General features: G+C 38.8%; 1 protein-coding gene across 1 annotated transcript; it reads right to left on the bottom strand.

Annotated features, from left to right (window-relative positions):
- Positions 1 to 352: 352 nt before the first annotated feature.
- KLF8 (Kruppel like factor 8) lies at positions 353 to 26,690 on the bottom strand. Its single transcript, XM_018043637.1, has 4 exons — positions 26,619 to 26,690; positions 4,199 to 4,763; positions 1,226 to 1,331; positions 353 to 605 (listed from the first exon to the last, which is right to left on the bottom strand). Exons 1-4 carry the CDS (start codon positions 26,688 to 26,690, stop codon positions 389 to 391), a joined length of 960 nt encoding a protein of 319 aa, XP_017899126.1. The 3' UTR covers positions 353 to 388.
- Between the last annotated feature and the right edge of the window lie 109 nt (positions 26,691 to 26,799).

Raw genomic sequence — 26,799 nt, 5'->3', positions numbered from 1 at the left:
TTAGCCTCAACTCTCAGCCCCCAAGGTCTGTTTTACTTATTCTGCACCTTTTTTCCAATGAGAACAAAGGTATGTTATAGGTTGGTGGATGGTACTGAGCTCAAAAAGCCTGCTTTAATTTCACTGTGCTTTTCACTACTCAGTAAAACTTGTGGGGATGGTCACAAGGGAGGGAATCTTATCTGCCTTTATCTTTGCATAAACGTTAAGACTTCCCGATAGAAAGACCTACAAGGGCTCAATGCGGATCTTAACTATTCAGAAGACATCAGGTTTATGTTTTCTTAGGCTGGTTTCATGACAGCTACTGTAGAGTAGAAACAAGACATAGGGGTAAAAGCCATGAATGGAACCTGCGCCCATAAATATAAATAGATCAAACTTTGCTTCAGGACTTTCTTCTCTTCCTTTCTCTCAGAGATTTGGTGTGCATGTGGCAGGGGGTAGTTAGGGTAGAGGTGGGCAGACCTGTATGGATTCTGCGGTGGGCTTTCAGGTGAGAGCTTTTGGTGTACACTTTGCTGCATCCTGCAAAGTCACATTGGTGAATCCGTCTTCTCTTCAAGTCAAGGGACTCTTCTTGCATTTGTGTCATTGCTGCTGGTCTGAGCAAAGAAAGAGAGATAGGGCCAAATAATGATTTTAAAGTGGAGGCTAATAAATGAACTTAGTATAATGGGATCCCCTCTTACATGCATTTAATTTATGCAAATTTAATATCAGTCCTGCCTCCCAGAAGGAATAATTGAAATAGTTCAAGCAATTCCCTCAACTAGGCCATTATGCTGAGTAAATATAGGTCCCAGGAGGTGGTGATATTTCTTTGGGTGGTTTCTGTTCCCAAGCTGTGAGCATTTCATTCTAATAAGCCTCATTCCTAGGTTTAAAGAAATGTATTTTTCATCCGACATGGTTGCTAAAATGCAAGCCAATGATAAGGTTCCTTTAAACTTACAGAAAGAAACAGAATGCAATTGTACTTCATAGGAAATTTGTAGATTTTTCAAGGGTAAAAATCAATGATCTACAATTAGAACATTACTGTGACATAACATCCATGTCCATGCACATGTGTGCATACAAGCTCATACCTTCACTGACAAGGCAATTTATCTATATTTTGTTGTCCTCAAATTCTTACTACTGTGTCTAAGAATTTGTTCCACTTCTATCACAGACACACACATATATACAGAGAACCTGAACTAGAGATAAAAGTACTTACTCTTGCTGTAGTCCTTGAATACCCTGTAAGGATCCACTCTCAATTGCATTCTCTTCATTGTCACTTGGGATCTCCAGTGGAGATATAGGGGTGGGCTCAACTTTCACTAAAAGCAAATAAAAAGAGCACTGTGGGCTACAAATATATGAGTCTCTAATCATTTTCAGGACTCCCAGTTTGGCCAATATTAGAAGTAGCAGTAAGATAGAGAAATAAATAAAAGCAAAGATGAAAGAAGTATATTTGTATGAAAGGAAGAGAAAAACATTTAAAATTTTAGCATAGCAGGATACAGAAATTCCTTTGAGGGGAGTGTAGAAAGGAGCTTTCTGGAGCATTTTCACTAGAATGAGCTTCTCTAAGACAGTGAGATGGTGAGTTTCTCTAGGATATGATCTGAGTATGATTCAACTCTATCTCCAGCTCCCAAGACAGGGTCTCCTGAAAAGTGAGGTTCAATGTGTGTTTGTTTAATCAAACTCTAAATAGTTCTCTAGCTGTCCTCAGATCAATGTCTAGGTTCATGTCAGAGGTGAGAACATCTCCTTTGGCTTTTGTGTTCCTAAATGAAAATGAGTCATTGAGATGAGACACATAATGGGTGTTGAGTAGGTGCTTGATACATATTACCACCCTTCCCTTTCACCTATGTTGGCAGAAGCCCTCAAGTATTTATTGTCAAACACTGGTGTTTCTGATCCCTACCAAAACTCAATCAGGTGATCAGCCATCTTTCAGATCTAGTGAAATGTTCAAAATTTCTATACAGAAGAAACTTAAGGATGGCAACATAGTTGAGGGTGGGGAGTACCTGGTTAGCACAGTCATCTCCATACATTGTATATAATTCACTAAAACATTTTAAGCGTGCACCTGTGTCTGTGTCTCTGCATGTGTATGTGTGTTTATGATCTAAATGTACCTACATCCTAAACTTTTGTGTAGATTGTAGAAAATAAATAAAATAACATGTAAAGGATAAGAAAATACAAATAAAAATTTTGATGCTTTCTTCTTATGCTCCAAATATTTTATGCAACACCCCTTTATGCCTCAATCAAAGTGTAAGCATAGCATTTTGGAGACCACAGTGCTAATGGTCTTAGTTTGAAACTGCAACACTTTTAAAATTCATTCTTTTTAAAATGGTTCTGATGGTTATTATGGGGCAATTCCAAACTCATGAAAACCATCCAAACTGGCTTGATATCATCATATTCTCACACAAAAAATTTTATTTTACCATTTTTATTTGGCTCTCTGTCTACATGAGAATTGATAATCATATTTTCCCCCATTAATTAATGCCCTTAAGAGATATCAGAAACAAGATTGTTATGAACACTTATCATTACCACAATTAACCACTAGTCAATGCTGCTGCTGTTGCTGCTAAGTTGCTTCAGTCGTGTCTGACTCTGTGCGACCCCAGAGACAGCAGCCCACCAGGCTCCCCCGTCCCTGGGATTCTCCAGGCAAGAACACTGGAGTGGGTTGCCATTTCCTCCTCCAATACATGAAAGTGAAAAGTGAAAGTGAAGTCGCTCAGTCGTGTCCGACTCTGCGACCCCATGGACTGCAGCCCACCAGGCTCCTCCGTCCATGGGATTTTCCAGGCAAGAGTACTGGAGCGGGGTGCCATCACCTTCTCTGAACCACTAGTCGATAATAGCATTTTTATTCAAAAGAACATGAAAAAGTCCCAGAAATTTGATGCTTGGTATGTTCTTCATTACATACATTTAGTGATGGAGTGATAATAGGGTATTGAATCTCAAAGGTAGAAAACTCTGAGAAAGTTTTTTTTTCTTTTTTTTTTACATTGAGCTGAAATCTGGTTCCTAGTCATTTCTACCCAAATATCTCTCCTTTGGTCTTATTAATTCATGCTAAACATTTATCAGCTCCTCTGACATGAGTTTGAGGCCTCTCACCATCTTAATCTTTCTCCTCGGACTATAATCCAATTTCTCAAAATCATTCTTAAAGCTGAACATCCAAAACTGATTGTAATTCTATAGATGTGGTGAAGCTAAATATCTTGAATCACTTCAAAAGGCTATATAATTTTCTTCCATTGTGTCCCATTACAAATTTGATATTCCTCTAGGAAGGGAACTGGGTGGCTGGCGGATAGTGGTGAAAGGGAGATAAACATATCTTTCTGAATTCTAAACTTATTTTAAAAATTAGGTAAAAGGTAACATTATAGCATATGAACTCTCTCCTGGACAAAATTTCAAGTTTGTTCATTAGATGATTTGTTATAACTTCTATCTACCACTGTGCTTTCTGGAGATGCACAAAGTCACATAAGATAGTCTTGCCCTCCAGCAATTTACAATTTAGTCGGGAAGAATGCCCATATACTTGTGATACAGGCATGTAAAAAATAATAGGAAAGATAATAGATGCAAAATGAGGTGGAACACAGGAGAGATGGCAAAATTTCAAAGAAGACTATTTTACCTGGAAGGAGGAGAAAAGCTAAAGTGTTGGGAGAGGCAAGGAGGTAAGGCTGGCTATGTATGTAAGGCAAGAAACTTGCTCAACTTTTCTACCAAAACATTCCCAATGGCGTAAGAGACTAAACATATCCTCTGCCTAAGGGTGGCCGTCTTAGTAAGCTTAAAAGTGTTTTTGAAGTTCCTGTCTTATCTTAAAATATTATTCAAATATTATATTTTTCTTTTTAATAAAATATTTTAAATTACTATCAAATAATATAGAGGTTCTAGTAAGATATATAGTATTTCACTCAAAGATATGCATACCACAGTTTGAGAAACATGGGCTAAAAGAGTCATTGTACATTTTTAAGCATCAAAGAAACATGATGAGAACAGTATTTATGAAAAATTGCTCTTAAAGCTGTATACAAGAATAATTGGAAAATAAATAGGAGCTACAATATTCAAAAAGGGAATAGATGGAGGTAGGTAAGTCTCAGCAAAGGGGCACATTGATGCTCACCTGAGCCAACATTTTTGCCATCTCCTCCAATGAGTGGGACTGTAATGGCTGCAGGGTTCCCATCTGCAGGCAAAGTAGTATACACCATGGGCAGCGACTGCACCACCACTGGGATGGCCTTCAGGCTACCCATCTTATTTGACAGATTGACTGAGGGGATGGTGTGAATCACATGTAAGATCTGATGGCCACCAGTGCCCTGAGATGAGGCCAGGATAGAGCTTGGAGTCAGAACAGTACGGATGCTTGCTGAACTGCCTGTGTCTGATGTTGAAGTGGACACTACAAGAGTCTGGGAAGCAGGCTGTGGCTTGGGAGAACGTATTGGAGATTGCAGCATACTGGCAGGCTGGAGAGGAGCCTTTGGCTTGTGAAAGGAGAGGTCAACTGGTTCCACCTGGGGCAGGTTGAAATCATTAGCCAGAAGTTCTTCTGGGGGCTCAATCTTGATGTCATTTAACAATGCCGGGTTCTTCATGGAGTTGGCATCCAGGAGTGGTGGAGATGTCATATTACCTCTGTCTGCTCTCTTAAGGGAATCTCTAATTTGAACAGGGCCAGTGACCTAAAATAAATACATAAACAAATGAGAGGTACAAAGTCTTAGTACCCTGAAGAAGAGACATGTAAGCAATGAAAGAAAGAAATCTCTATTATTTTGTTATGGGCAGAATATACAGGGAATTGAGAAAAATGAAGCAAAAGAAAAAAGAGGAAAAAGTAAAAGAAGAGGAAAGAGGAGGGAAACTTTATTGAGTACCAGCACCAGGCACCGTTTAAGGCAGTTATATTATTTCGTTTAATCTTTACAGTAATTCTGCAAGATTAATTAGAATCAACACATCTGAGTATCTACTATAATAAGTACTGTTTTAAGCCCAGTGAGGGGACAAATGAATATGGAATAGCCATGAAGTACATACTAACATACCAACTATGATAGAATAATATGAATAACTTAAAAGTCATACCATAATAAGTGATGCAGCCCACATTTAAGCAAGGCATTTTAGAAAAAGAAAAGGGAATGATTCATTCTGTCTAGAAGATTAGGGAAGGTTTCAAAGAAGAAGTGATATTTTAGATGGGTCTTAGCAAATTAATAGAAGTTCTGTTGGCAGAGAAATGGTAAGAGAGATTTACGTCTACAGAGATATAACAACAGATGATATGCTTAGGGAATAATGATGCAGTATGGTCAATTGTATCATATACAGAATCTTACTGTGCAACTATTAAATTTGAAAATAATTAAGGGACTTCCCTGGCAATCCAGTGGTTACGACTTCATGCTTCCAATGTAGGGTGCATGGGTTCAATCCCTGGTCAGGGAACTGAGATCCTGCATGCCATGTGGCATGGCTTAAAAAAAATACTAATTAAATGATCACTTTATGCGTGGCTGTGTGCTAACTCACTTTAGTTGCGTCAAAATCTTTCAGACCCTATGGACTGTAGCCCACTTGCTCCTCTGTCCATGGGGATTCTCCAGGCAAGAATTTGGAATGGGTTGCCATGCCCTCCTCCAAGGGATCTTCCTGACTCAGTGATCGAATCCACGACTTTTATGTCTCCTGCATTTGCAGGTGGGTTCTTTACCACTAGTGCCATGTGGGAAGCTCCACTGCTTTATAAGTAATAAAATAAAATAAATAAAATAACGTTAAACCTCTAATTACAATTTTTCTAAGAGTTCCATGAATTTAAAGGTCAAAGATATGCTCAATTTAAAAATATGTAGAAGACTTGAAGAGACATTTTTCAAAGAAGACATACAGATGGCCAATAGTCACATGAAAAGATGTTCAACATTTTTAATTATTAGAGAAATGCAAATATAAACAAGTTATCACATCACATCTGTCAGGATGGATAACATAAAAAAGTCTACAAAGAAAAAATGTTGGAGAGGATGTGAATAAAAGGGAAAACTTCTACACTGTTGATGGGAACATAAATTGGTACAGCTACTATGGAAAACAGTATGGAGATTCCTCAAAAAATTAACAATAGAGCTATCATATGATCTAGCAATTCCACTCCTGGGTATATATCTAGAAAAAGCAATAAAAAGAAAACACTGACTTGAAGAGATATTTGCACCCCAATGTTCACAGCAGCACTATTTATAGTAGCAAAAATATGGAAGTAACCCAAGTGTCCACCAATAGACAGATAAAGAAGATGTAGTATACACACACACACACACACACAATGGAAGAGTATTCAGTCATAAAAAATGAAATTCTGTCATTTGCAGCAACTTGGAGGGTCCTAGAGTGAAACAAGTGCAAAAGGATACTATATGAGGGAGACTTTCAAGATGGTGGAGAAATAAGATGGGAAGATTGCCTTCACCTCCCCCAAATACCTCAAAAATTCATCTGCATGTGGAACAACTCCTACAGAACACCTGCTGAAAGCTGGCAGAAGAACGCAGACTTAAAAGGCAAGCCAATCTCCAAGGAATGAAATAGGGCAAAAGGTAAAAAAAAGAGACAAAGGATTTCGGGATGGGGATCTGTGCCTTTGGGAGGGAGTCATGAAGGAGCAAAAGTTTCTGCACACCTGGAAACAACTTTATGGGTAGGATCAGGGGGAACTTTACAACCTCAGAGAGGAACATAGCAACAGGTGCTCAGAAGGCAAAATGGAAAAAAATTCACCACGGAGATCATTGCTGAACAGCATTTCCCAGCCAAGAAGCTGCTCACACACCCACACCTGCAGAGAGTGAGGGCTAGGTGCTGAGGCTCAGGCTTCTGGGATTGGACCGCAGGGAGAGGATGGGGGTAGACTGCCATGAAGATACTCAGAGGCGGCTAGTGTGACACAGCTGAGGGAGTCCAGGGAAAAGCCTGGGCCTCACAGAGAGGCAAGAGGTCATTGCTGCAAGAATATTCTAACTCCTACATTTGTGACAGGACCCTACATTTGTGAATTCATTAGGGGGATGAGCTGGCTGAGGTCTGAGAATCCAAAGGTAGAAGAGCTGGCACAAGTGCCAAAGGTGGAAGACAGAGGCCACTACGGTCTTGACTCCAGCTATGAGCAGGCATGGGTCGCTGCCCACATCTTCCTAGGGCCTGAGCTGCTTGGCTCTGCTGAGGGACCCACAATGCAAGGCAAACTCCTCTGGGGAAGTACATGATCTGCCTCAGACTGTGGTGACGTCCTGCGGGTCTTGGCCACAGCAGGCACTGCCCACACTTTGTCTGCTGTACCCCATCCTCTCCCCAGCCCAACTGAGGAAGTAAGCCCTAATAAGCTTCCACTTTCACCCCTTCTGTCTGGGCAGAGAACAGACACCAGAGGGCAGCCTACAAGCAGAGGTTGGCCTAAAACAAAGGCAAAGTACCAGGGGCCACTCGGGCAAAGGAGAGAAGGGGAAATTGCTCTGGCAGCCACAGGTACAGCAGATTAAATCTCCCAATTAGCCTGATACTGTGGCCTTTAGGGGCTTCTCCCATGCTCAGCAGTAAAGAATCTGTCTGCAACGCAGGAGCCACAGATTTAATCCCTGGGTTGGAAGATCCCCTGAAGGAGGGCATGGTAACCCACTCCAGTATTCTTACCTGGAGAATCCCATAGACACAGGAGCCTGGAGGGCTACAGTCCACAGGGTCACAAAGAGTTGGATACGACTAAAGCAACTTAGCACACATGCTTGTAGGCTTTGGGGGCAACTGTGGATTTTGGGAACAAGTGAAAGCTTGAATAGGGCAAGATCTGAGTCTGAGTTGACCCTACACTGACCACCACAGGTGCAGAGACATTTCTAGAAATATCGGGAGGATTTTCTCAGTAGGCAAATTGACTGGAGTACACTGTGTAGAGAAGAAAACAGAGGAATCATAAGGATATTTTTCTTACTACCATTCTCTATATGTTTTTCTCTTTTTTCTCTCTTTCTAATTGTTCTAATGTTTTTTCTTTATTATTAATTTGATTTTTATTTTTACAATCTAATATTTTCTTTTTCAAAGCATCTAATTTTTTAAATAAATTCACATTATTTTTTTTCTGTTTTTACAGTACTCAAGTTATTTTGCACTTTTTCCATGCTTTTTATTTTGTATATTTGCTAGTCTAGTTTTAGTATTCATTTTCATTTAGATGTTTGTTTATTGGTTTGATTGATCTCTTCTTTTTTGATCATTTTTATCCTTTTTTTCCCTCTTTTTCCTCATTCACTTCTCTTTGTATGTATTTGAGTTTCTTTGGGTGTTTTTGGATGTTGAGTGTTGCTTTGCACATCAGACTTGGGGTTTTGTCTTCTATACTGTGTGGCCTGTAATGTCTTGGTGCTAAAGTAAGCAGTCAGCCCTGAACCAGTGAGATGGGATAACCAAGTCCAGAACTTTAGACCACCAGGAAATCTTGATCCCATGAAACATTAATGGGTGAGAGTTCTCCCCAAAGCCTGTCTCAATGCTAAGATCAAGTCCCACTCAAAAGCCAGCAGGTTCCAGTACCAGATGCCTCACATCAAATTTTAGCAAAACAGAAACACAAACCTGCTTATTAGCAGAAAAGCTACCCAAAGTCATACCAAGCCAATAGACACAGCAAAACACACTGCTGGACATAACACTGCCCTTCAGAGAGGCAAGATCCAGCTACATCCACCAGAATACAGTACAAGTCCCTCCAACCAGGGAACTTTCACAAGGCACTAGTCCAATCCAACTCAAAGGGGGCAGACCCCATTAAGAGGAAGTAAGACTTTCTACCCTGCAGAAAGGAGACTCCCAACACAGTAAACTGGAAAACATGAAAGACAGAGAAACATGCAGCAGATGAATAAACATGGTAAAAAGCCACATTACCAAACAAATGAAGAGGAAATAGGCAGTTTACCTGGAAAATAATTCAGAGTAATGACAGTAAAGATGATGTGAAATGTTAGAAATAAAATGGAGGCACAGATAAACATACTGGAGGCATAGATTGACAAGATAAAAAGAAATGTTTAACAAGGACCTAGAAGAATTAAAGAATAGAGAATCAGCAATGAACAACACAACCCATGCTTGCATACTAGGTCACTTCAGTCATGTCTGAAATTTTTGTGACCCTATTGACTGTAGCCTGCCAGGCCCCATCTGTTCATGGGATTCTCCAGGCAAAAGTATTGCAGTTGGTTGTCATGCCCTCCTCCAGGGGATCTTCCTGACTCAGGGATCAAACCCATGTATCTTACCTCTCTTGCATTGGCAAGCGGGTTCTTTACCATTAGTGCCACCCAGGAAGCCCGAATAACACAGTAACTGAGATTAAAAATACACTAGAGGGAGCCAATAGCAGAAAAACTGAGGCAGAAGAACAGATAAGTGAGCTGGAAGGTACAAGGGTGGAAATAACTGAAACAGAGCATAATAAAGAAAACATAATAAAAAGAAATAGATACAGTCTCAGAGACTGTTGGGACAACATTAAGTGCACCAACCTTTGGATTATAGGGGTCTCAGAAGACATAGACAAAAAGAAAGGGTGTGAGAAAATATTTGAGGAGATTATAGTCAAAAGCATCCCTAACATGGTAGAGGAAATAGCCACCCAAGTCCAGTAACCCAAGAGAGTCCCATACAGGATAAACCCAGGAGAAATACACCAAGACACATATTAACCAAACTAACAAAAATTAAGCACAAAGAACAAATATTAAAAGCAGCAAGGGAAAACCAACAAATAGCACACAAAGGGATCCCTATAAGGCTAACAGCTGATCTTTCAACACAAACTCTGCAGGCGAGAAGGGAGTGGCAGGATATACTTAAAGTGATGAAAATTTTAAAAAATCCACAACCAAAATTACTCTATGAATCAAGGATATCATCCAGATTTGAAGGAGAAATCAAAAGCATTACAGACATGTAAAAGTTAAGAGAATTCAGCACCACCAAATCAGCATTGCAACAAATGCTAAACAAATGTCTCTAGATAGGAAACAAAAGAGAAAGTAAAGGCCCATGAAAACAAACCCAAAACAATAAAGTAAATGGTAATGAGATCATATTGGCTTCCCCGATAGCTCACTTTGTAAAGAATCCTCCTGCAATGCAGGAGACCCTGATTTGATTCTTGGGCCAGGAAGCTATGCTGGAGAAGGAATAAGCTACCCACTCCAGTATTCTTGGGCTTCCCTTGTGGTTCAGCTAGTAAAGAATCCACATGCAGTGCGGGAGAACTGAGTTTGATCCCTGGGTTGGGAAGATCCCCTAGAGAAGGGAAAGGCTACCCACTCCAGCACTCTGGTCTGGAGAATTCCATGGACTGTATAGCACATGGGGTCGCAAAGAGTTGGACATGACTGAGTGACTTTTACTTCACTTTCAATGAGATCATATATATCAATAATTACCTTAAATGTAAATGAACTAAATGCTCTAACCAAAAGACCCAGATTGACTGAATGGATACAGAAACAAGACCTCTATATATACTGTCTACAAGAGACTGACCTCAGAACTAGGGACACATACAGACTGAAAGTGAGCAACAGGAAAATGTTATTCCCTGCAAATAGAAATTTAAAAAGAAAAATGCGAGTAGCAATAATCAGATAAAATATATTTTAAAATAAAGGCTGCTACAAGAGACAATGAACGACATCACATAATGATCAATCAAAGAAGAAGATAAAACAATAATATAATAATTATGAATATATATGCACCCAAGATAGGAACACCTCAATACATAAGGCAAATGATAACAACTATTAAAGGGGAAATCGACAGTAACACAATGATAGTGGTGGACTTTAGTACCCCACACACCAATGGACAGATCATCCAGACAGATAATTAATAAGGAATACAATCTTTAATGATACATTAGACCAGTTGGACCTAACTGATATCTACAGAGCATTTCATCCAAAACCATTCGATTTCACCTTTTCTTCAAGTGCACATGGAACATTCTCTAGGATAGATCATATACTGGGTCACAAATTAAGCCTTAGTGATTTTTTTTTTTAAATTGAAATCACTTTAAGTGTCCTTTCTGATCACAATGCTGCAAGATTAGATATTAACTATAGGAAAAAAAAATAAAAAACACAAACACATGGAAACTAAACAACATGCGTCTGAATAACCAACACATCACTGAAGATATCAAAAATAAAATAAAAGCATACTTTCATGTGTTTATTCGCCATCTGAATTGTTTTAATAGCAACTACCTCAAAGTATGTCATCACATATTTCCTTCTATACATATCCCTTTCAAGTGTACCTGTTATGCTTAAGTGACTCCAACCCATAGCAATGATTCTCTGGCTTGTGACTGCTGTATTCTTCATTATACTTCCTTAAGAAAATAGACTATGCTTGAAAGCAGCTCTCAAGGTTTACCTTACTGTTTCTTGCTTTACAACCTGAAAACTTTATAGGATAAGCATTCCATATCTACATATTACAATAGCAGATGCTTTTTGTGTACACTGAGAATTCTTTTAACATAGTCAAAATAATTTTAATAAGAATTTCAATATGCAGTCTGAATTCTTTCATATTTTGAATACAGTTATCATATGGTTTTAAAAAAAAACACAACTATCTGCCATATCTTCTCCTTATGCACATCATACTATACTTAAAGGTTCTGAGAAAGATTTAACATAAGAAGTGAATTTGTTTCCAGTCTCAGATTTTCAGAGCTTTTTAAGACTTATCAGTAAGATGACTCCCCATTCTACTTTTCACTGAATACAATGACCACAGCTTTGAAAGCTCATCTGAGAATTGATCTAAAGCTGTGTTTTCAGATTTTTCCCTTTAAATCACCTTTTTTAATCTTCAATATTATGTGATGACCAGCTTTTAAATATTTTGTAGTCAGTATCATATGAGGGAAGTGGGCTTCTCTCATAGCTCAGTCAGTAAAGAATCTGCCTGCAATGCAGGAGACCTGGGTTCGATTCCTGGGTTGAGAACATCCCCTGGAGAAGGAAATGACAATCCTTTCCAGTATTCTTGCCTGGAAAACCCCATGGATGGAGGAGCCTGGTGGGCTATAGTCCATGGGGTCTCAAGAGTTGGACATGACTTAGTGACTAAACCACCACCACCAGTCAATATCACTTTTCAAAGAGAGAAAATACTTTACCCATTTACTACTTTAACACTTCAGGCTGCTGCTTTCTAATATTTCTGAATACATGAAAAAGGTTGTGTGTGTGTATACTGAGTCATTTCAGTCATGTCTGACTCTGCGACCTCATGGACTGTAGCCCGCCAGGCTCTGCTATCCATGGGATTATCCCAACAAGAATATTGGAGTGGATTGCCATTTCCTACTCCAGGGGATCTTCCTGACCCAAGAATCAAACCTGCATCTCCTGCATTGGCAGGCAGATTCTTTACCATTTGAGCCACTTGGGAAGCCCAATGAAGAAAGTAAGGTATGAAAAAAAGTACAGACACTTGGGGATAATTTTCAGAGCAGTTTTAATTTTCAGTCATTTCCCTCAAATGTTTAGAATTGTAATCAGACTTTAAGCCAATTTAAGTCAATAAAAAATAGTTATTTATTGATGTATCACCAAAGAGGATGGATAAAGACACCTAGCACCTTCAATTCTAGAAAGAAACCCAAAAAACGGTGGTCAATTTCACAAATATTTAAGCTCTTGAGCATTTGATGAGGATAGACAGGCCTTGGGAAGTGGAGGGTCAGATAAATCAATTGCTTAAAACAGCTCTGAGTTACAGTTTCTAAGAGGGAAGGCATGGCTAGAAAGAGATTGAAAGAACAAAATACTCCAGGCAACACAGCAGGTAGAAAGGAGAGAAAAGAGTATTGTCACAGTAATGAAATAAAACTCAGGCTGCTCCCAAACAGAAAGAAGAAAGCTGCTTTTGTACACAAGTCCCTTCTAGCTTTGTTCTGGTTTTAGACTAACCATTTTCATGCCAAGGTACACATGTATGCACATATACACATACATGTGCACATTCACTGCTTAAATAAAAAGTCATTTTAACCCTCTGAATCTCCAAACATTTTCCAATAAGGACATCAGGTATTTGGGTATTAGAGAAAGGAGAGGTGGATGGAGTTGGATATTATTAGACAGTTAGACCTAATCTAAACTTAGAGGGATCTCAAATTTTAATTCCCACCATCATAATAGCACCAGAAAATGAAGCACTATAAGAAAAGGAATTCATCAATTTGTGCAAACTAATAAAATAGGTAATCATAAGGGACTGAGAGAAAGTACCAAGCATAGTAGCAGCTACATCCAGGCAAAATGAGGTCAGAAATGTATACATGTAGGTATGTACATATGTATACATGCATGTGTATGTATATGTGTATTAGGTATTTGATAATAAAATGAAACATTTTTTCTTTCTCAAAGCATCAGATATTGTTTTCAGATAGAAAATTATTTTATTTAAATAACTATGTATTTATTACATATTAGAAAAATAAATACATAATGCATTCCAGTGGGCTGAATGATGTTTCCCTCAAAAGATATGTTCATGTCCTAATACTCAGGTTAGGAGATTCTCCTAGATTATTTGGGTAGGCCTTAAATTCAATAACAAATATTTTTATAAAAGGCACACAGAGAAGACACACACAGAAACACACAGAAGAAATCAATATGAAGAAGCATACGGACATTGGAGTGCTGAGGCCACAAGTCAAAGAACACCTGCATCCGCCAGAAGGTGGAAAAGACAAGGAACAGATTCTATCTGTTCAAGGACTTACAACACCTTGATTTTGAAACTATGGCCTCTAGAACTATAAATTTCTGTTGTTTTAAGCTACCCAATTTGCAGTAATTTGTTGTGGAAACCCTACGAAATTAACACCCCACATCAAACCCAAAATTATCCATATTGTTTAGGACAAAACTAATATAAGTATTTATTTTTAACTGATCTAATTTTTAATGTATGTAAGTAATATTATTGATAAGGATATGGCAGAAATTGTGAAGGTGGCACATAAATAATTGAAGTTTGGGAGACAATATCACTGTCTAAATAAGAGATACTTACATGAAGCACCTTACAATTGGAAAACAAGTGATAGAGCCACATGAGTGATTGATACAGATAAATTGGTACTCCAGGAGCTCAGGACAGTAGAGATTAGTGAGAGTTGGGGTTATCAGTGAAAGTTTCATGGAAGAGATGAAAATGGAATTTGGGCCCTACAGAAAGTGTGAGATTTGGTAAATTAAACAAGCCAATTGAAGCACATTTCAAGGCAGAAATAAAAGGCATCACTGAGAACGACTGAAAAATATATTATGCAATTGGATAATATTATATAAATATTGTTAATTCTCTCAAATGTATTACTGTGGGTGTAATCATATAGGAGAATGTCATTATTTGTAAATGATGCATGCTGAATTATTTAGGCTTGAAGTTTCTTGATGTTACTTTCAAAGAAAGAAATGAGAAAAAGAGAGAGAGGGAGAGAAACACATAGAGGCTGAGAAAGAGAGAGAATATATGCAACTATGTGAGAATATTAACTATATTAAGAGAGAATGTTATGTGAGAATGTTAACTATATTAAGTTGGAAGGGGAAGATATGTATGATACCATATGAACCTGTTCATATTGTCTAAGAAATCCTACTTCTGGGGAATAATCAGAAACTTTCAACAAAGGGCACGTGACAAGCAAGTGTTCATTCATTATATGGCACAGTGATGTATGAATTCAATTGAAAGCAAGTTGTGTGTACTAAGAGAGACATCCACCAGCCAATCCTACCTCATTACATAAACAAATCATGATTAAGCAAACTAGGAGGCTTCTGCTGACTAGGATGCTGCCAGAATTGCAGTTATAGAACACATGCTCTGGGCCTGGGACGTGGTTAGTATTCTGTGGTCAAGTACCACAAATACTCTAACTTCACTAAAAGCAAGATATCTTGGAAATGGCAAGAAAGAAACAAACAAAAAAATGCTTAGATTACCTACTATTCAGAATTTTCTATAAAAGCTGAATTGCATCAGCTTCAAAGTGACCTCAAATTCTGGAACCTTAGTATACTTAATGCATGGAAAAATATTTTTGGAATTGTGCTTAGGTGTACTGAGATTTCAAAATGAGGGAGCTATGTTTGCTTGACAATATTTCATTGAGTATAATATTTTTATTATGAGTTTAATAATTTTTATCTAACACTTATACTCAGCTTCCTGTTAGTAATTACTATGACAAAGCACCAGCAGCCAGCAGATGTTTTGTAACAATTAGCAACTTTTGATTTGCTAATAGTTTCTAAATGGCAACAGCTACAAGTAAGGTAAATAGGACACTATATTGGGCTTGTGTGTGTGTGCTCAGTTGTGTATGGCTCTTTGCAACCCAGGAACTGTAGCCCACCAGGCTCCTCTGTCCATAGAATTTTCCAGCCAACCATTTCCTACTCCTGGGAATCTTCTGGACCCAGGATCAAACCCTTGCATCTCTTGCTTTGGCAGGCAGATTCTTTACCACTAGCTCCACCTGGGAACTCAGGAACATTGAGTTTAATGTCATTAAAATAGTACAAGGAAGTCTCATCCATATGCACCATATAACAAACAAATTCAATTGTACACCAAAAACAAAGCATTTAATGTAAAAAGCAATTTTTTTTCTAAAATATGACTTCTAAATGTCAGCCAGATAATTTATCTTGTGACTTAATTAAAGAAACAGATCAGTTCTGGTTACACAAAACTGTATACTCAATTTTATAGGCAATTTAAGGGATTTTCAAGGATAATTGGACTGTATTTGGTTTTCACATATGCAATGACTTTAGAACTCAACCCTGAGCAAAATGGAACTTCCACATCTAACACAGAATGTTTATCTGTAAGAACCAGATAATCTATTTTGAATCATTGTTCTGGGAGTGCCCAAGGTCACAAGTTTCTTATTTGTAAAATAGGAACATTAAGAATACCTATCTGTGATGGTTCATTTTATGTGTCAACTTGGCTGGGCCAGGTGTCCAGATATTTGGTCAAACATTATTCTGAATGCTTCCATGAAGGTTTTTTTTTTTTTTTTTTTTCGGGGGAGTGTGAGATTAAGGCAGGAAAAGAAGGGGACAACAGAGGATGAGATGGTTGGATGGCATCACTGATTCAATGGACATGAGTTTGAGCAAGCTCTGGGAACTGGTAAAGGACAGGAAGGCCTGGCATGCTGCAGACCTTGGGGTCGCAGAGTTGGACACGACTGAGGGACTGTACTGAACTGAGATTAGTATTAAAATCATTGAACTTTGAACAAAAGAGATTACCCTCCATAGTGTTGTTTGGCCTCATCCAATCACTTGAAGGCTTTAATAAACAATGATCTCCTCCAAGGGAGAACAAATTTTTTCAGCAGTCTGCCTTTGGATTAGAACTATAATATAACACTTCTATGGCTCTCCAGCTTGCCAGTCTACCCCATCAAATTTTGGATTCACTAGAATTCCATAATCATGTTAGCCAGTTCCTTAAAGTTTTTCTCTCTCTGGGGTATGGATGAAAGGAAACCCTTCTAAACTGATTTTAGAAGTGTAAATTGATGCAGTTGCTATAGAAAACAGTATGGAGGTTCTTAAAAAAACTAAAATTACAGTTACCATCAATCAGTTCAGTCGCTCAGTCATGGCCGACTCTTTGCGACCCCATGAATGGCAGCATGCCAGGCCTCTCTGTCCATCACCAACTCCCGGAGTTCACTCAGACTCACGTCCATCGAGTCAGTGATGCCATCCAGCCATCTCATCCTCTGTCGTCCCCTTCTCCTCCTGCCCTCAATCTTTCCGAGAACCAGGGTCTTTTCAAATGAGTCAGCTCTTCTCATCGGGTGGCCATAGTATTGGAGTTTCAGCTTCAATATCAATCCTTAAAATGGACACACAGGACTAATCTCCTTAAGGGTGGACTGGCTGGATCTCCTTGCTGTCCAAGGGACTCTCAAGAGTCTTCTCCAACACCACAGTTCAAAAGCATCAATTGTTCTGCAGTCAGCTTTCTTTATAGTCCAACTCTCACATCCATACATGACTACTCGAAAAACCTTTGTTGACAATGTCTCTGCTTTTGAATATGCTGTCTAAGTTGCTCATATCGTTCCTTCCAAGGAGTAAGCGTCTTTTAATTTCATGGCTGCAGTCACCATCTGCAGTGATTTTGGAGCCCAAAAAATAAAGTCAGACACTGTTTCCATTGTTTCCCCATCTATTTGCCATGAAGTCATGGGACTAGATGCCATGATCTTAGTTTTCTGAATGTTGAGCTTTAAGCCAATTTTTTCTCTCTCCCCTTTCTCTTTCATCAAGAAGCTCTTTAGTTCTTCTTCACTTTCTGCCATAAGGGTGGTGTCATCTGTATATCTGAGGTTATTGATATTTCTCCTGGCAATCTTGATTCCAGCTTGTGCTTCTTCCAGCCCAGGGTTTCTCATGATGTACTCTGCGTATAAGTTAAATAAGCAGGATGACAATATACAGCCTTGAAATACTCCTTTTCCTATTTGGAACCAGTTTGTTGTTCCATGTCCAGTTCTAACTGTTGCTTCCTGACCTGCACACAGGTTTCTCAAGAGGCAGGTTAGGTGGTTTGGTATTCCCATCTCTTTCAGAGTTTTCCACAGTTTATTATGATCCACACAGTACAAGGCTTTGGCATAATCAATAAAGCAGAAATAGATGTTTTTATTGAACTCTCATGCTTTTATAATGATCCAGCAGATGTTGGCAATATGATCTCTGGTTCCTCTGCCTTTTCTAAAACCAGCTTGAACATCTGGAAGTTCATGGTTCATGTATTGCTGAAGCCTGGCTTGGAGAATTTTGAGGATTACTTCACTAGTGTGTGAGATGAGTGCAATTGTGTGGTAGTTTGAGCATTCCTTGGCATTGCCTTTCTTTGGGATTGGAATGAAAACTGACCTTTTCTGGTCCTGTGGCCACTGCTGAGTTTTCCAAATTTGCTGGCATATTTTATACAGCACTTTCACAGAATTACCTTTGAGGATTTGAAATAGCTCAACTAGAATTTCACCACCTACACTACCTTTTATCTTAATGATGCTTCCTAAGGCCCACTTGACTTCACATTCCAGGATGTCTGGAACTAGGGAAGTGTGATCACACCATCATAATTATCTGGGTTGTGAAGATCTTTTTTGTATAGTTCTTCTGTGTGTTCTTGCCACCTCTTCTTAATATCTTCTGTTTCTGTTAGGTCCATACCATTTCTGTCCGTTATTGAGCCCATCTTTCTATGAAATATTCCCTTGGTATTGAGAAAGTCAATTCCTAGGTAGGTTGATAAGAAGTCCGGGGGTCCCCAATGAGAGAGGGGTCTGGAATTCTCAAGGAGGAGGAAAGAACAGACTTTCTTCCCACTACATTCCTTAGTCTTAATCATATAAAACTTTTTTTTTCCATTTCTGTGTCAATGGACATTTGGATTACATATTTTTGTTTTAATATAAATTTATTTATTTTAATTGAAGGCTAATTACTTTACAATATTGTATTGGTTTTGCCATACATCAACATGAATACACCACAGGTGTACACGTGTTACCCATCCTGAACCCCTCCCCACCTCCCTCCCCATCCCATCCCTCTGGGTCATCCCAGTGCACCAGCTCCGAGCATCTTGTATAATGCATCGAAATGGGAATGATGATTCATTTCACATATGATATTATACATATTTCAATGCCATTCTCCCACATAATCCCACCCTCTCCCTCTCCCACAGAGTCCAAAAGACTGGTCTATACATCTGTGTCTCTTTTGCTGTCTCGCATACAGGGTTATTATTGCCATCTCTCTAAATTCCATATATATGCATTCAGTTCAGTTCATTTCAGTTCAGTTCAGTCGCTCAGTTGTGTCCAACTCTTTGGGACCCCATGAATCGCAGCACGACAGGCTTTCCTGCTCATCACCATCTCCCAGAGTACACTCAGACTCACGTCCATCAAGTCCGTGATGTCATTCAGCCTTCTCATCCTGGGCCATCGCCTTCTCCTCCTGCCCCCAATCCCTCGCAGCATCAGAGTCTTCTCCGATGAGTCAACTCTTCTCATGAGATGGCCAAAGTACTGGAGTTTCAGCTTTAGCATCATTCCTTCCAAAGAAATCCCAGGGTTGATCTCCTTCAGAATGGACTGGTTGGATCTCCTTGCAGTCCAAGGGACTCTCAAGACTCTTCTCCAAAACCACAGTTCAAAAGGATCAATTCTTCAGTGCTCAGCCTTCTTCACAGTCCAACTCTCACCTCCATACATGACCACAGGAAAAAACATAGCCTTGACTAGACGGACCTTAGTTGGCAAGTAGTGTCTCTGCTTTGGAATATACTATCTAGGTTGGTCATAACTTTTCTTCCAAGGAGTAAGCGTCTTTTAATTTCATGGCTGCAGTCACCATCTGCAGTGAATTTGCGCCCCAAAAAATAAAGTCTGACACTGTTTCCACTGTTTCCCCATCTATTTCCCATGAAGTGATGGGACCGGATGCCATGATCTTCGTTTTCTGAATGTTGAGGTTTGAGCAAACTTTTCCGCTCTCCTCTTTCACTTTCACCAAGAGGCTGTTTAGCTCCTCTTCACTTTCTGCCATAAGGTTGGTGTCATCTGCATATCTGAGGTTATTGATATTTCTCCCGACAATCTTGATTCCAGCTTGTGTTTCTTCCAGTCTAGCGTTTCTTGTGATGTACTCTGCATATAAGTTAAATAAGCAGGGTGACAATATACAGCCTTGATGTACTCCTTTTCCTATTTAGAACCAGTTTGTTGTTCCATGTCCAGTTCTAACTGTTGCTTCCTGACCTGCACACAGATTTCTCAAGAGGCAGGTCAAGTGGTCTGGTATTCCCATCTCTCTCAGAATTTTCCACAGTTTATGGTGATCCACACAGTCAAAGGCTTTGGCATAGTCAATAAAGCAGAAATAGATGTTTTTCTGGAATTCTCTTGCTTTTTCCATGATCCAGCAGATGTTGGCAATTTGATCTCTGGTTCCTCTGCCTTTTCTAAAACCAGCTTGAACATCAGGAAGGTCACAGTTCACGTATTGCTGAAGCCTGGCTTGGAGAATTTTGAGCATTAGTTTACTAGCATGTGAGATGAGTGCAATTGTGCTGTAGTTTGAGCATTCTTTGGCATTTACTTTCTTTGGAACTGGAATGAAAACTGACCTTTTCTAGTCCTGTGGCCACTGCTGAGTTTTCCAAATTTGCTGGCATATTGAGTGCAGCACTTTCACAGCATCATCTTTTAGGATTTGAAACAGCTCAACTGGAATTTCATCACCTCCACTAGCTTCGTAGTGATGCTTTCTAAGGCCCGCTTGACTTCACATTCCAGGATGTCTGGCTCTAGAATAGTGAGCACATCATCATGATTATGTGGGTCATGAAGATCTTTTTGTACAGTTCTTCCGTGTATTCTTGCCACCTCTTCTTAATATCTTCTGCTTCTGTTAGGTCCATCCCTTTTCTGTCCTTTATCAAGCCCAACTTTGCATGAAATGTTCCCTTGGTATCTCTAATTTTCTTGAAGAGATCTCTAGTCTTTCCCATTTTGTTGTTTTTCTCTATTTCTTTGCATTGATTGCTGAAGAAGGCTTTCTTATCTCTTTTTGTTATTCTTTGGAACTCTGCATTCAGATGCTTATATCTTTCCTTTTCTCTTTTGCTTTTCGCCTCTCTTCTCTTCACAGCTATTTGTAAGGCCTCCCCAGACAGCCATTTTGCTTTTTTGCATTTCTTTTCCATGGGGATGGTCTTGATCCCTGTCTCCTGCACAATGTCACGAACCTCATTCCATAGTTCATCAGGCACTCTATCAGATCTAGGCACTTAAATCTATTTCTCACTTCCACTGTATAATCATAAAGGATTTGATTGAAGTCAGACCTGAATGGTCTAGCGGTTTTCCCTGTTTTCTTCTATTTAAGTCTGAATTTGGCAATAAGGAGTTCATGATCTGAGCCACAGTCAGCTCCTGGTCTTGTTTTTGTTGACTGTATAGAGCTTCTCCATCTTTGGCTGCAAAGAATATAATGAATCTGATTTCGGTGTTGACCATCTGGTGATGTCGATGTGTAGATTCTTCTCTTGAGTTGTTGGAAGAGGGTGTTTGCTATGACCAGTGCATTTTCTTGGCAAAACTCTATTAGTCTTTGCCCTGCTTCATTATGCATTCCAAGGCCAAATTTGCCTGTTACTGCTGTATTGGTGTTTTTCTTTCTGGCTTACTTCACTCTGTATATAGGCTCCAGTTTCATCCACCCCATTAGAACTGATTCAAATGTATTCTTTTTAATGGCTGAGTAATACTCCATTGTGTATATGTAACACAGCTTTCTTATTCATTCATCTGCTGATGGACATCTAGGTTGGTTCCATGTCTTGGCTATTATAAACAGTGCTGCGATGAACATTGGGGTACACGTGTCTCTTTCAGTTATGGTTTCCTCAGTGTTTATGCCCAGAAGTGGGATTGCTGGGTTGTATGACAATTCTATTTCCAGTTTTTAAAGGAATTCTGACTGGCCTGAGATGGTACCTCACTGTGGTTTTGATTCGCATTTCTCTGATAATGAGTGATGTTGAGCATCTTTTCATGTGTTTGTTAGTCATCTGTATGTCTTCTTTGGATAAATGTCTGTTTAGTTCTGTGGCCCATTTTTTGATTGGGTCATTTATTTTTCTGGAATTGAGCTGCAGGAGTTGCTTGTATATTTTTTAGATTAATTTTTTGTCAGTTGCTTCATTTGCTATTATTTTCTCTCATTCCGAAGGCTGTCTTTTCAGCTTGCTTAGAGTTTCCTTTGTAGTGCAGAAGCTTTTAATTTTAATTAGGTCCTAATGTTTATTTTTGCTTATATTTCCAGTCTTCTGGGAGGTCGGTCATAGAGGATCTTGCTGTGATTTCTGTCGGATAGTGTTTTGCCTACGTTCTCCTCTAGGAGTTCTATAGTTTCTGGTCTTATGTTTAGATCTTTAATTCATTTTGAGTTTATTTTTGAGTATGGTGTTAGAAACTGTTCTGGCTTCATTCTTTTACAAGTGGTTGTCCAGTTTTCACAGCACCACTTGTTAAAAAGATTGTCTTTTCTCCATTGTATATTCTTGCCTCCTTTGTCAAAGATAAGGGGTCCATAGGTGTGTGGATTTATCTCTGGGCTTTCTATTTCATTCCATTGATCTATATTTCTGTCTTTGTGCCAGTACCATACTGTCTTGATGACTGTGGCTTTGTAGTAGAGCCTGAAGTCAGGCAGGTCGATTCCTCCAGTTCCATTCTTCTTTCTCAAGATTGCTTTGGCTATTCGAGGTTTGTTGTATTTCCGTACAAATTGTGAAATTATTTGTTCTAGCTCTGTGAAAAATACCATTGGTAGCTTGATAGGGATTGTGTTGAATCTGTAGATTGCTTTGGGTAGTATACTCATTTTCACTATATTGATTCTTCCAATCCATGCACATGGTATATTTCTCCATCTATCAGTAACCTCTTTGATTTCTTTCACCAGTGTTTTATAGTTTTCTCTATATAGGTCTTTTGTTTCCTTCCGTTCAATTCAGTTTAGTAGCTCAGTCGTGTCCAACTCTTTGCGACCCCATGAATTGCAGCACGCCAGGCCTCCCTGTCTATCACCAACTCCCGGAATTCACTCAAATTCACGTCCATCGAGTTGGTGATGCCATCCAGCCATCTCATCCTTTCTTGTCACCTTCTCCTCCTGCCCCCAATCCCTGCCAGCATCAAAGTCTTTTCCAATGAGTCAACTCTTCCCATGAGGTGGCCAAAGTACTGGAGTTTCACCTTCAGCATCATTCCCTCCAAAGAAATCCCAGGGCTGATCTCCCTCAGAATGGACTGGTTGGATCTCCTTGCAGTCCAAGGGACTCTCAAGAGTCTTCTCCAACACCACAGTTCAAAAGTATCAATTCTTCGGTGCTCAGCCTTCTTCACAGTCCAACTCTCGCATCCATATATGACCACTGGAAAGACCATAGCCTTGACTAGATGGACCTTTGTTGGCAAAGTAATGTCTCTGCTTTTGAATATACTATCTAGGTTGGTCATAACTTTCCTTCCAAGGAGTAAGCATCTTTTAATTTCATGGCTGTAATCACCATCTGCAGTGATTTTGGAGCCTCCAAAAATAAAGTCTGACACTGTTTCCACTGTTTCCCCATCTATTTCCCATGAAGTGATGGGACCAGATGCCATGATCTTCCTTTTCTGAATGTTGAGCTTTAAGCGAACTTTTTCACTCTCCTCTTTCACTTTCATCAAGAGGCTCTTTAGTTCCTCTTCACTTTCTGCCATAAGGGTGGTATCATCTGCATATCTGAGGTTATTGATATTTCTCCTGGCAATCTTGATTCCACCTTGTGCTTCTTGCAGCCCAGCATTTCTCATGATGTACTCTGCATAGAAGTTAAATAAGCAGGGTGACAATATACAGCCTTGAGACACTCCTTTTCCTATTTGGAACCAGTCTGTCGTTTCATGTCCAATTCTAACTGTTGCTTCCTGACCTGCATATAGGTTTCTCAAGAAGCAGGTCATATTCCTAAGTATTTTATTCTGTTCGTTGCAATGTTGAATGGAATTGTTTCCTTTAGTAGTATATCTATATTAAGAAAACGTTTTTGTCTTTAAGTCTGAAGCTGATGATTACACAACAAAGGGCTCGGTTTGTACTCTGTACTAAGGATGATACAGGGATATACCCAGCTTGAGGACAGTTTCTCCTCCATGAAAACTTTCTGGCTATTCCTGTTATCTTGAAATGTGGATAGTGGGAATGGGTCTAGTAAGATCTTTGCAACCTGTGGACATTCTTTTGATTTATTTTAGTAACTAATTGGAGAGTATATAACTCCATTGCTAAAAGACTAGCAGGGGGCACTCTCCATCTGCCTTCTGATGTCTGTCTCAGAAGCTTTCTCTATCTCTTTTATACTTTAATAAAACTTTATTACACAAAAGCGCTGAGGAATCAAGCCTCGTTTCTGGCCCCAGATTGAATTCTTCTCCTCCAGAGGCCAAGAATCCCAGCATCTTTCATGGTTCAGCAACAACATTTCAGTATGTCTAATTTTCTTGAAGAGATCTCTAGTCATTTCTAATTCTATTGGTTCCCTCTATTTCTTTGCATTGATCACTGAGGAAGGCTGCCTTATCTCTCCTTTCTATTATTTGGAACTCTTGATTCAAATGGGTATATCTTTACTTTTCTCCTTTGCTTTTTGTTTCTCTTCTTTTCACAGCTATTTGTAAGGCCTCCTCAGGCAGCCTTTTTTTTTTCCCCCTACATTTCTTTTTGGGGGGATAGTTTTGATCCCTGTCTCCTGTACAATGTTACAAACCTCTGTCCATAGTTCATCAGGCACTCTGTCTATCAGACCTAGCCTCTTAAATTTATTTCTCACTTCCACTGTATAATCATAAGAGATTTGATTTAGGTCATACCTGAATGGTCTAGTGATTTTCCCCACTTTCTTCAATTTAAGTCTGAATTTGACAATAAGGAGTTCATGATCTGAGCCACAGTCAGCTCCTGGTCTTGTTTTTGCTGACTGTATAGAGCTTCTCTGTCTTTGGCTGCCTAGAATATAAGCCATATGGTCTTGTAATCCCACTCCTAGGCATACATCTGAGACATAGAGAACTGACTTGTGGTTGCTAATGGAGGTAGGGTGGGGGAGGGGGTCGGGGAGGGATGGATTAGGAGTTTGGGATTAGCAGATGCAAAATATTATATATATAATGGATAAACAGCAAAGTCTTATTGTATAGCACAGGAAATGCTATTCAATATCCGTGATAAACTATAATGGAAAAGAATATGAAAAAGTATATATATATACACATATGTATAACTGAATCACTTTGCTGTACAGTAGAAATTAACACAACATTGTAAATCAACTATACTTCAATAAAACAAAGTTTTATAAACTCTTTCTCTATAGATTCCTTAAAAAGCTAGGGACAAATCTACAATATGACCCAGCAATCCCACTACTGTGGAATATACCCCAAGACAAGCACAATTCTAAGACACGTGTACTCCAGTGTTCATTGCAGCACTATTTACAATAGCTAGAACATGAAAGCAACCTAGATGTCTATTGACAGATGAATGGATAAAGAAGATATGGTACATATATACAATGGACTATTAGCCACAAAAAGAACGAATTTAAGTCAGTTCCAGTGAGGTGGATGAACCTAGAGTCTTTTACACAAAATGAAGTAAGTCAGAAAGAGGAAAACAAATATTGTATATTAATATATATATATGGAGTCTATAAAAATTGTATTGATGAACCTATTTGGAGGGAAGGAATGGAGACATAGATGTAGAGAATGGACTTGACACAGTAAGGGAAGGAGCGAATGGGATGAATGGAGAAAGCAGCATCAACATACATGTACTAGCATATGTAAAATAGATAGCAGTGAGAAGTTGCTATATAACACAGGAAGCCCAGTCTGGTGCTCTGTGGTGACCTAGAGTGGTAGGATGAGGATAGGGGAGGGAGGTTCAAGAGGGAGGGGATATGTGAATAATTACAACTGATTTGCCTTACGGTATGGCAGAAATCAACACAACACTATAAAGCAATTTTCCTCCAATTGAAAAATAAGTAAGTACACACAAAAATTATTTCTCTATAGATAGGTAGTTAGATAAAGATATGTATATTTGGATATGTATATTTGGATAGCTATATATAGATAGAGATGTAATTTTATATATACATATATATATAGCTATATATAGATAGAGATGTAATTTTATTTTAGGTGTAAAGATATACCTTTATATATATATATAAATATATATATATATATATATATATAAATATATATATATATATATATATATATATATATATATATATAACTTGTGTCTACAGACGTGGAGTAGATAGATATAGATAGATACAAATTTTATGTATATTTTTAGATATAAGGATAGAGAGAGATTGAAAAATATACATTCTGGTATTTCTGTCTATCTGTAGAATACTGACTAACACGCTATCCAAAAGTTATTGTGAAGATCAAATAAGACATTGAATTTAGTCTTCAGAGTGCTTGAAATATGGAACAGTGCAAGATAAGTGATTTTTGTTTTTTACCAAGTGTCTAATCTCGTCCATATAGCCTTGATCCCAAAGGATATACTTCTTTTATGCCAGATTTACTCCCTATTTGAACCAGAAACCCAGGCATCCAAGTATTTTCTGGAAACCTCCCTTCTTTCACTCCTCTCAGTCCCCAACATGTTGTTAGAAAGAAAAATGAGCTTCAGCTCTATGATACCATGTATACTGAACACTATTATGGCTCAATATGAATATTCATTTTCTTGATAACCGACCTGTTTGAACATATGCATTGAGCCACCTTCTGAATTAAGTTGGACCTCCCAGTTGTTTATGAGTTCATCCATATCTGGAAAAGAATCAAGGGAAAGACAATTTAAAAATAAAATCTAACTCACTGTATGGATACAGTATGCCACTAACCCTTGGTTACACCTGTTTGTATTCTAGAAATAT

This window comes from Capra hircus (genome assembly GCF_001704415.2).
Source record: "Capra hircus breed San Clemente chromosome X unlocalized genomic scaffold, ASM170441v1, whole genome shotgun sequence".
NCBI lineage: Eukaryota > Metazoa > Chordata > Mammalia > Artiodactyla > Bovidae > Capra > Capra hircus.
This window is presented reverse-complemented; position numbering and strand designations above follow the sequence as displayed.

What these genes read in the sequence shown, in the direction of transcription:
- KLF8 (XM_018043637.1), bottom strand. Translation starts at nt 26,690, where the DNA reads ATGGATGAACTCATAAACAACTGGGAGGTCCAACTTAATTCAGAAGGT. An exon ending in CAATGCATATGTTCAAACAG is followed by an intron (nt 4,764 to 26,618) that starts GTCGGTTATCAA and finishes TATTTATTTTAG; the next exon opens with GTCACTGGCCCTGTTCAAAT. An exon ending in TGGCAAAAATGTTGGCTCAG is followed by an intron (nt 1,332 to 4,198) that starts GTGAGCATCAAT and finishes ATTTGCTTTTAG; the next exon opens with TGAAAGTTGAGCCCACCCCT.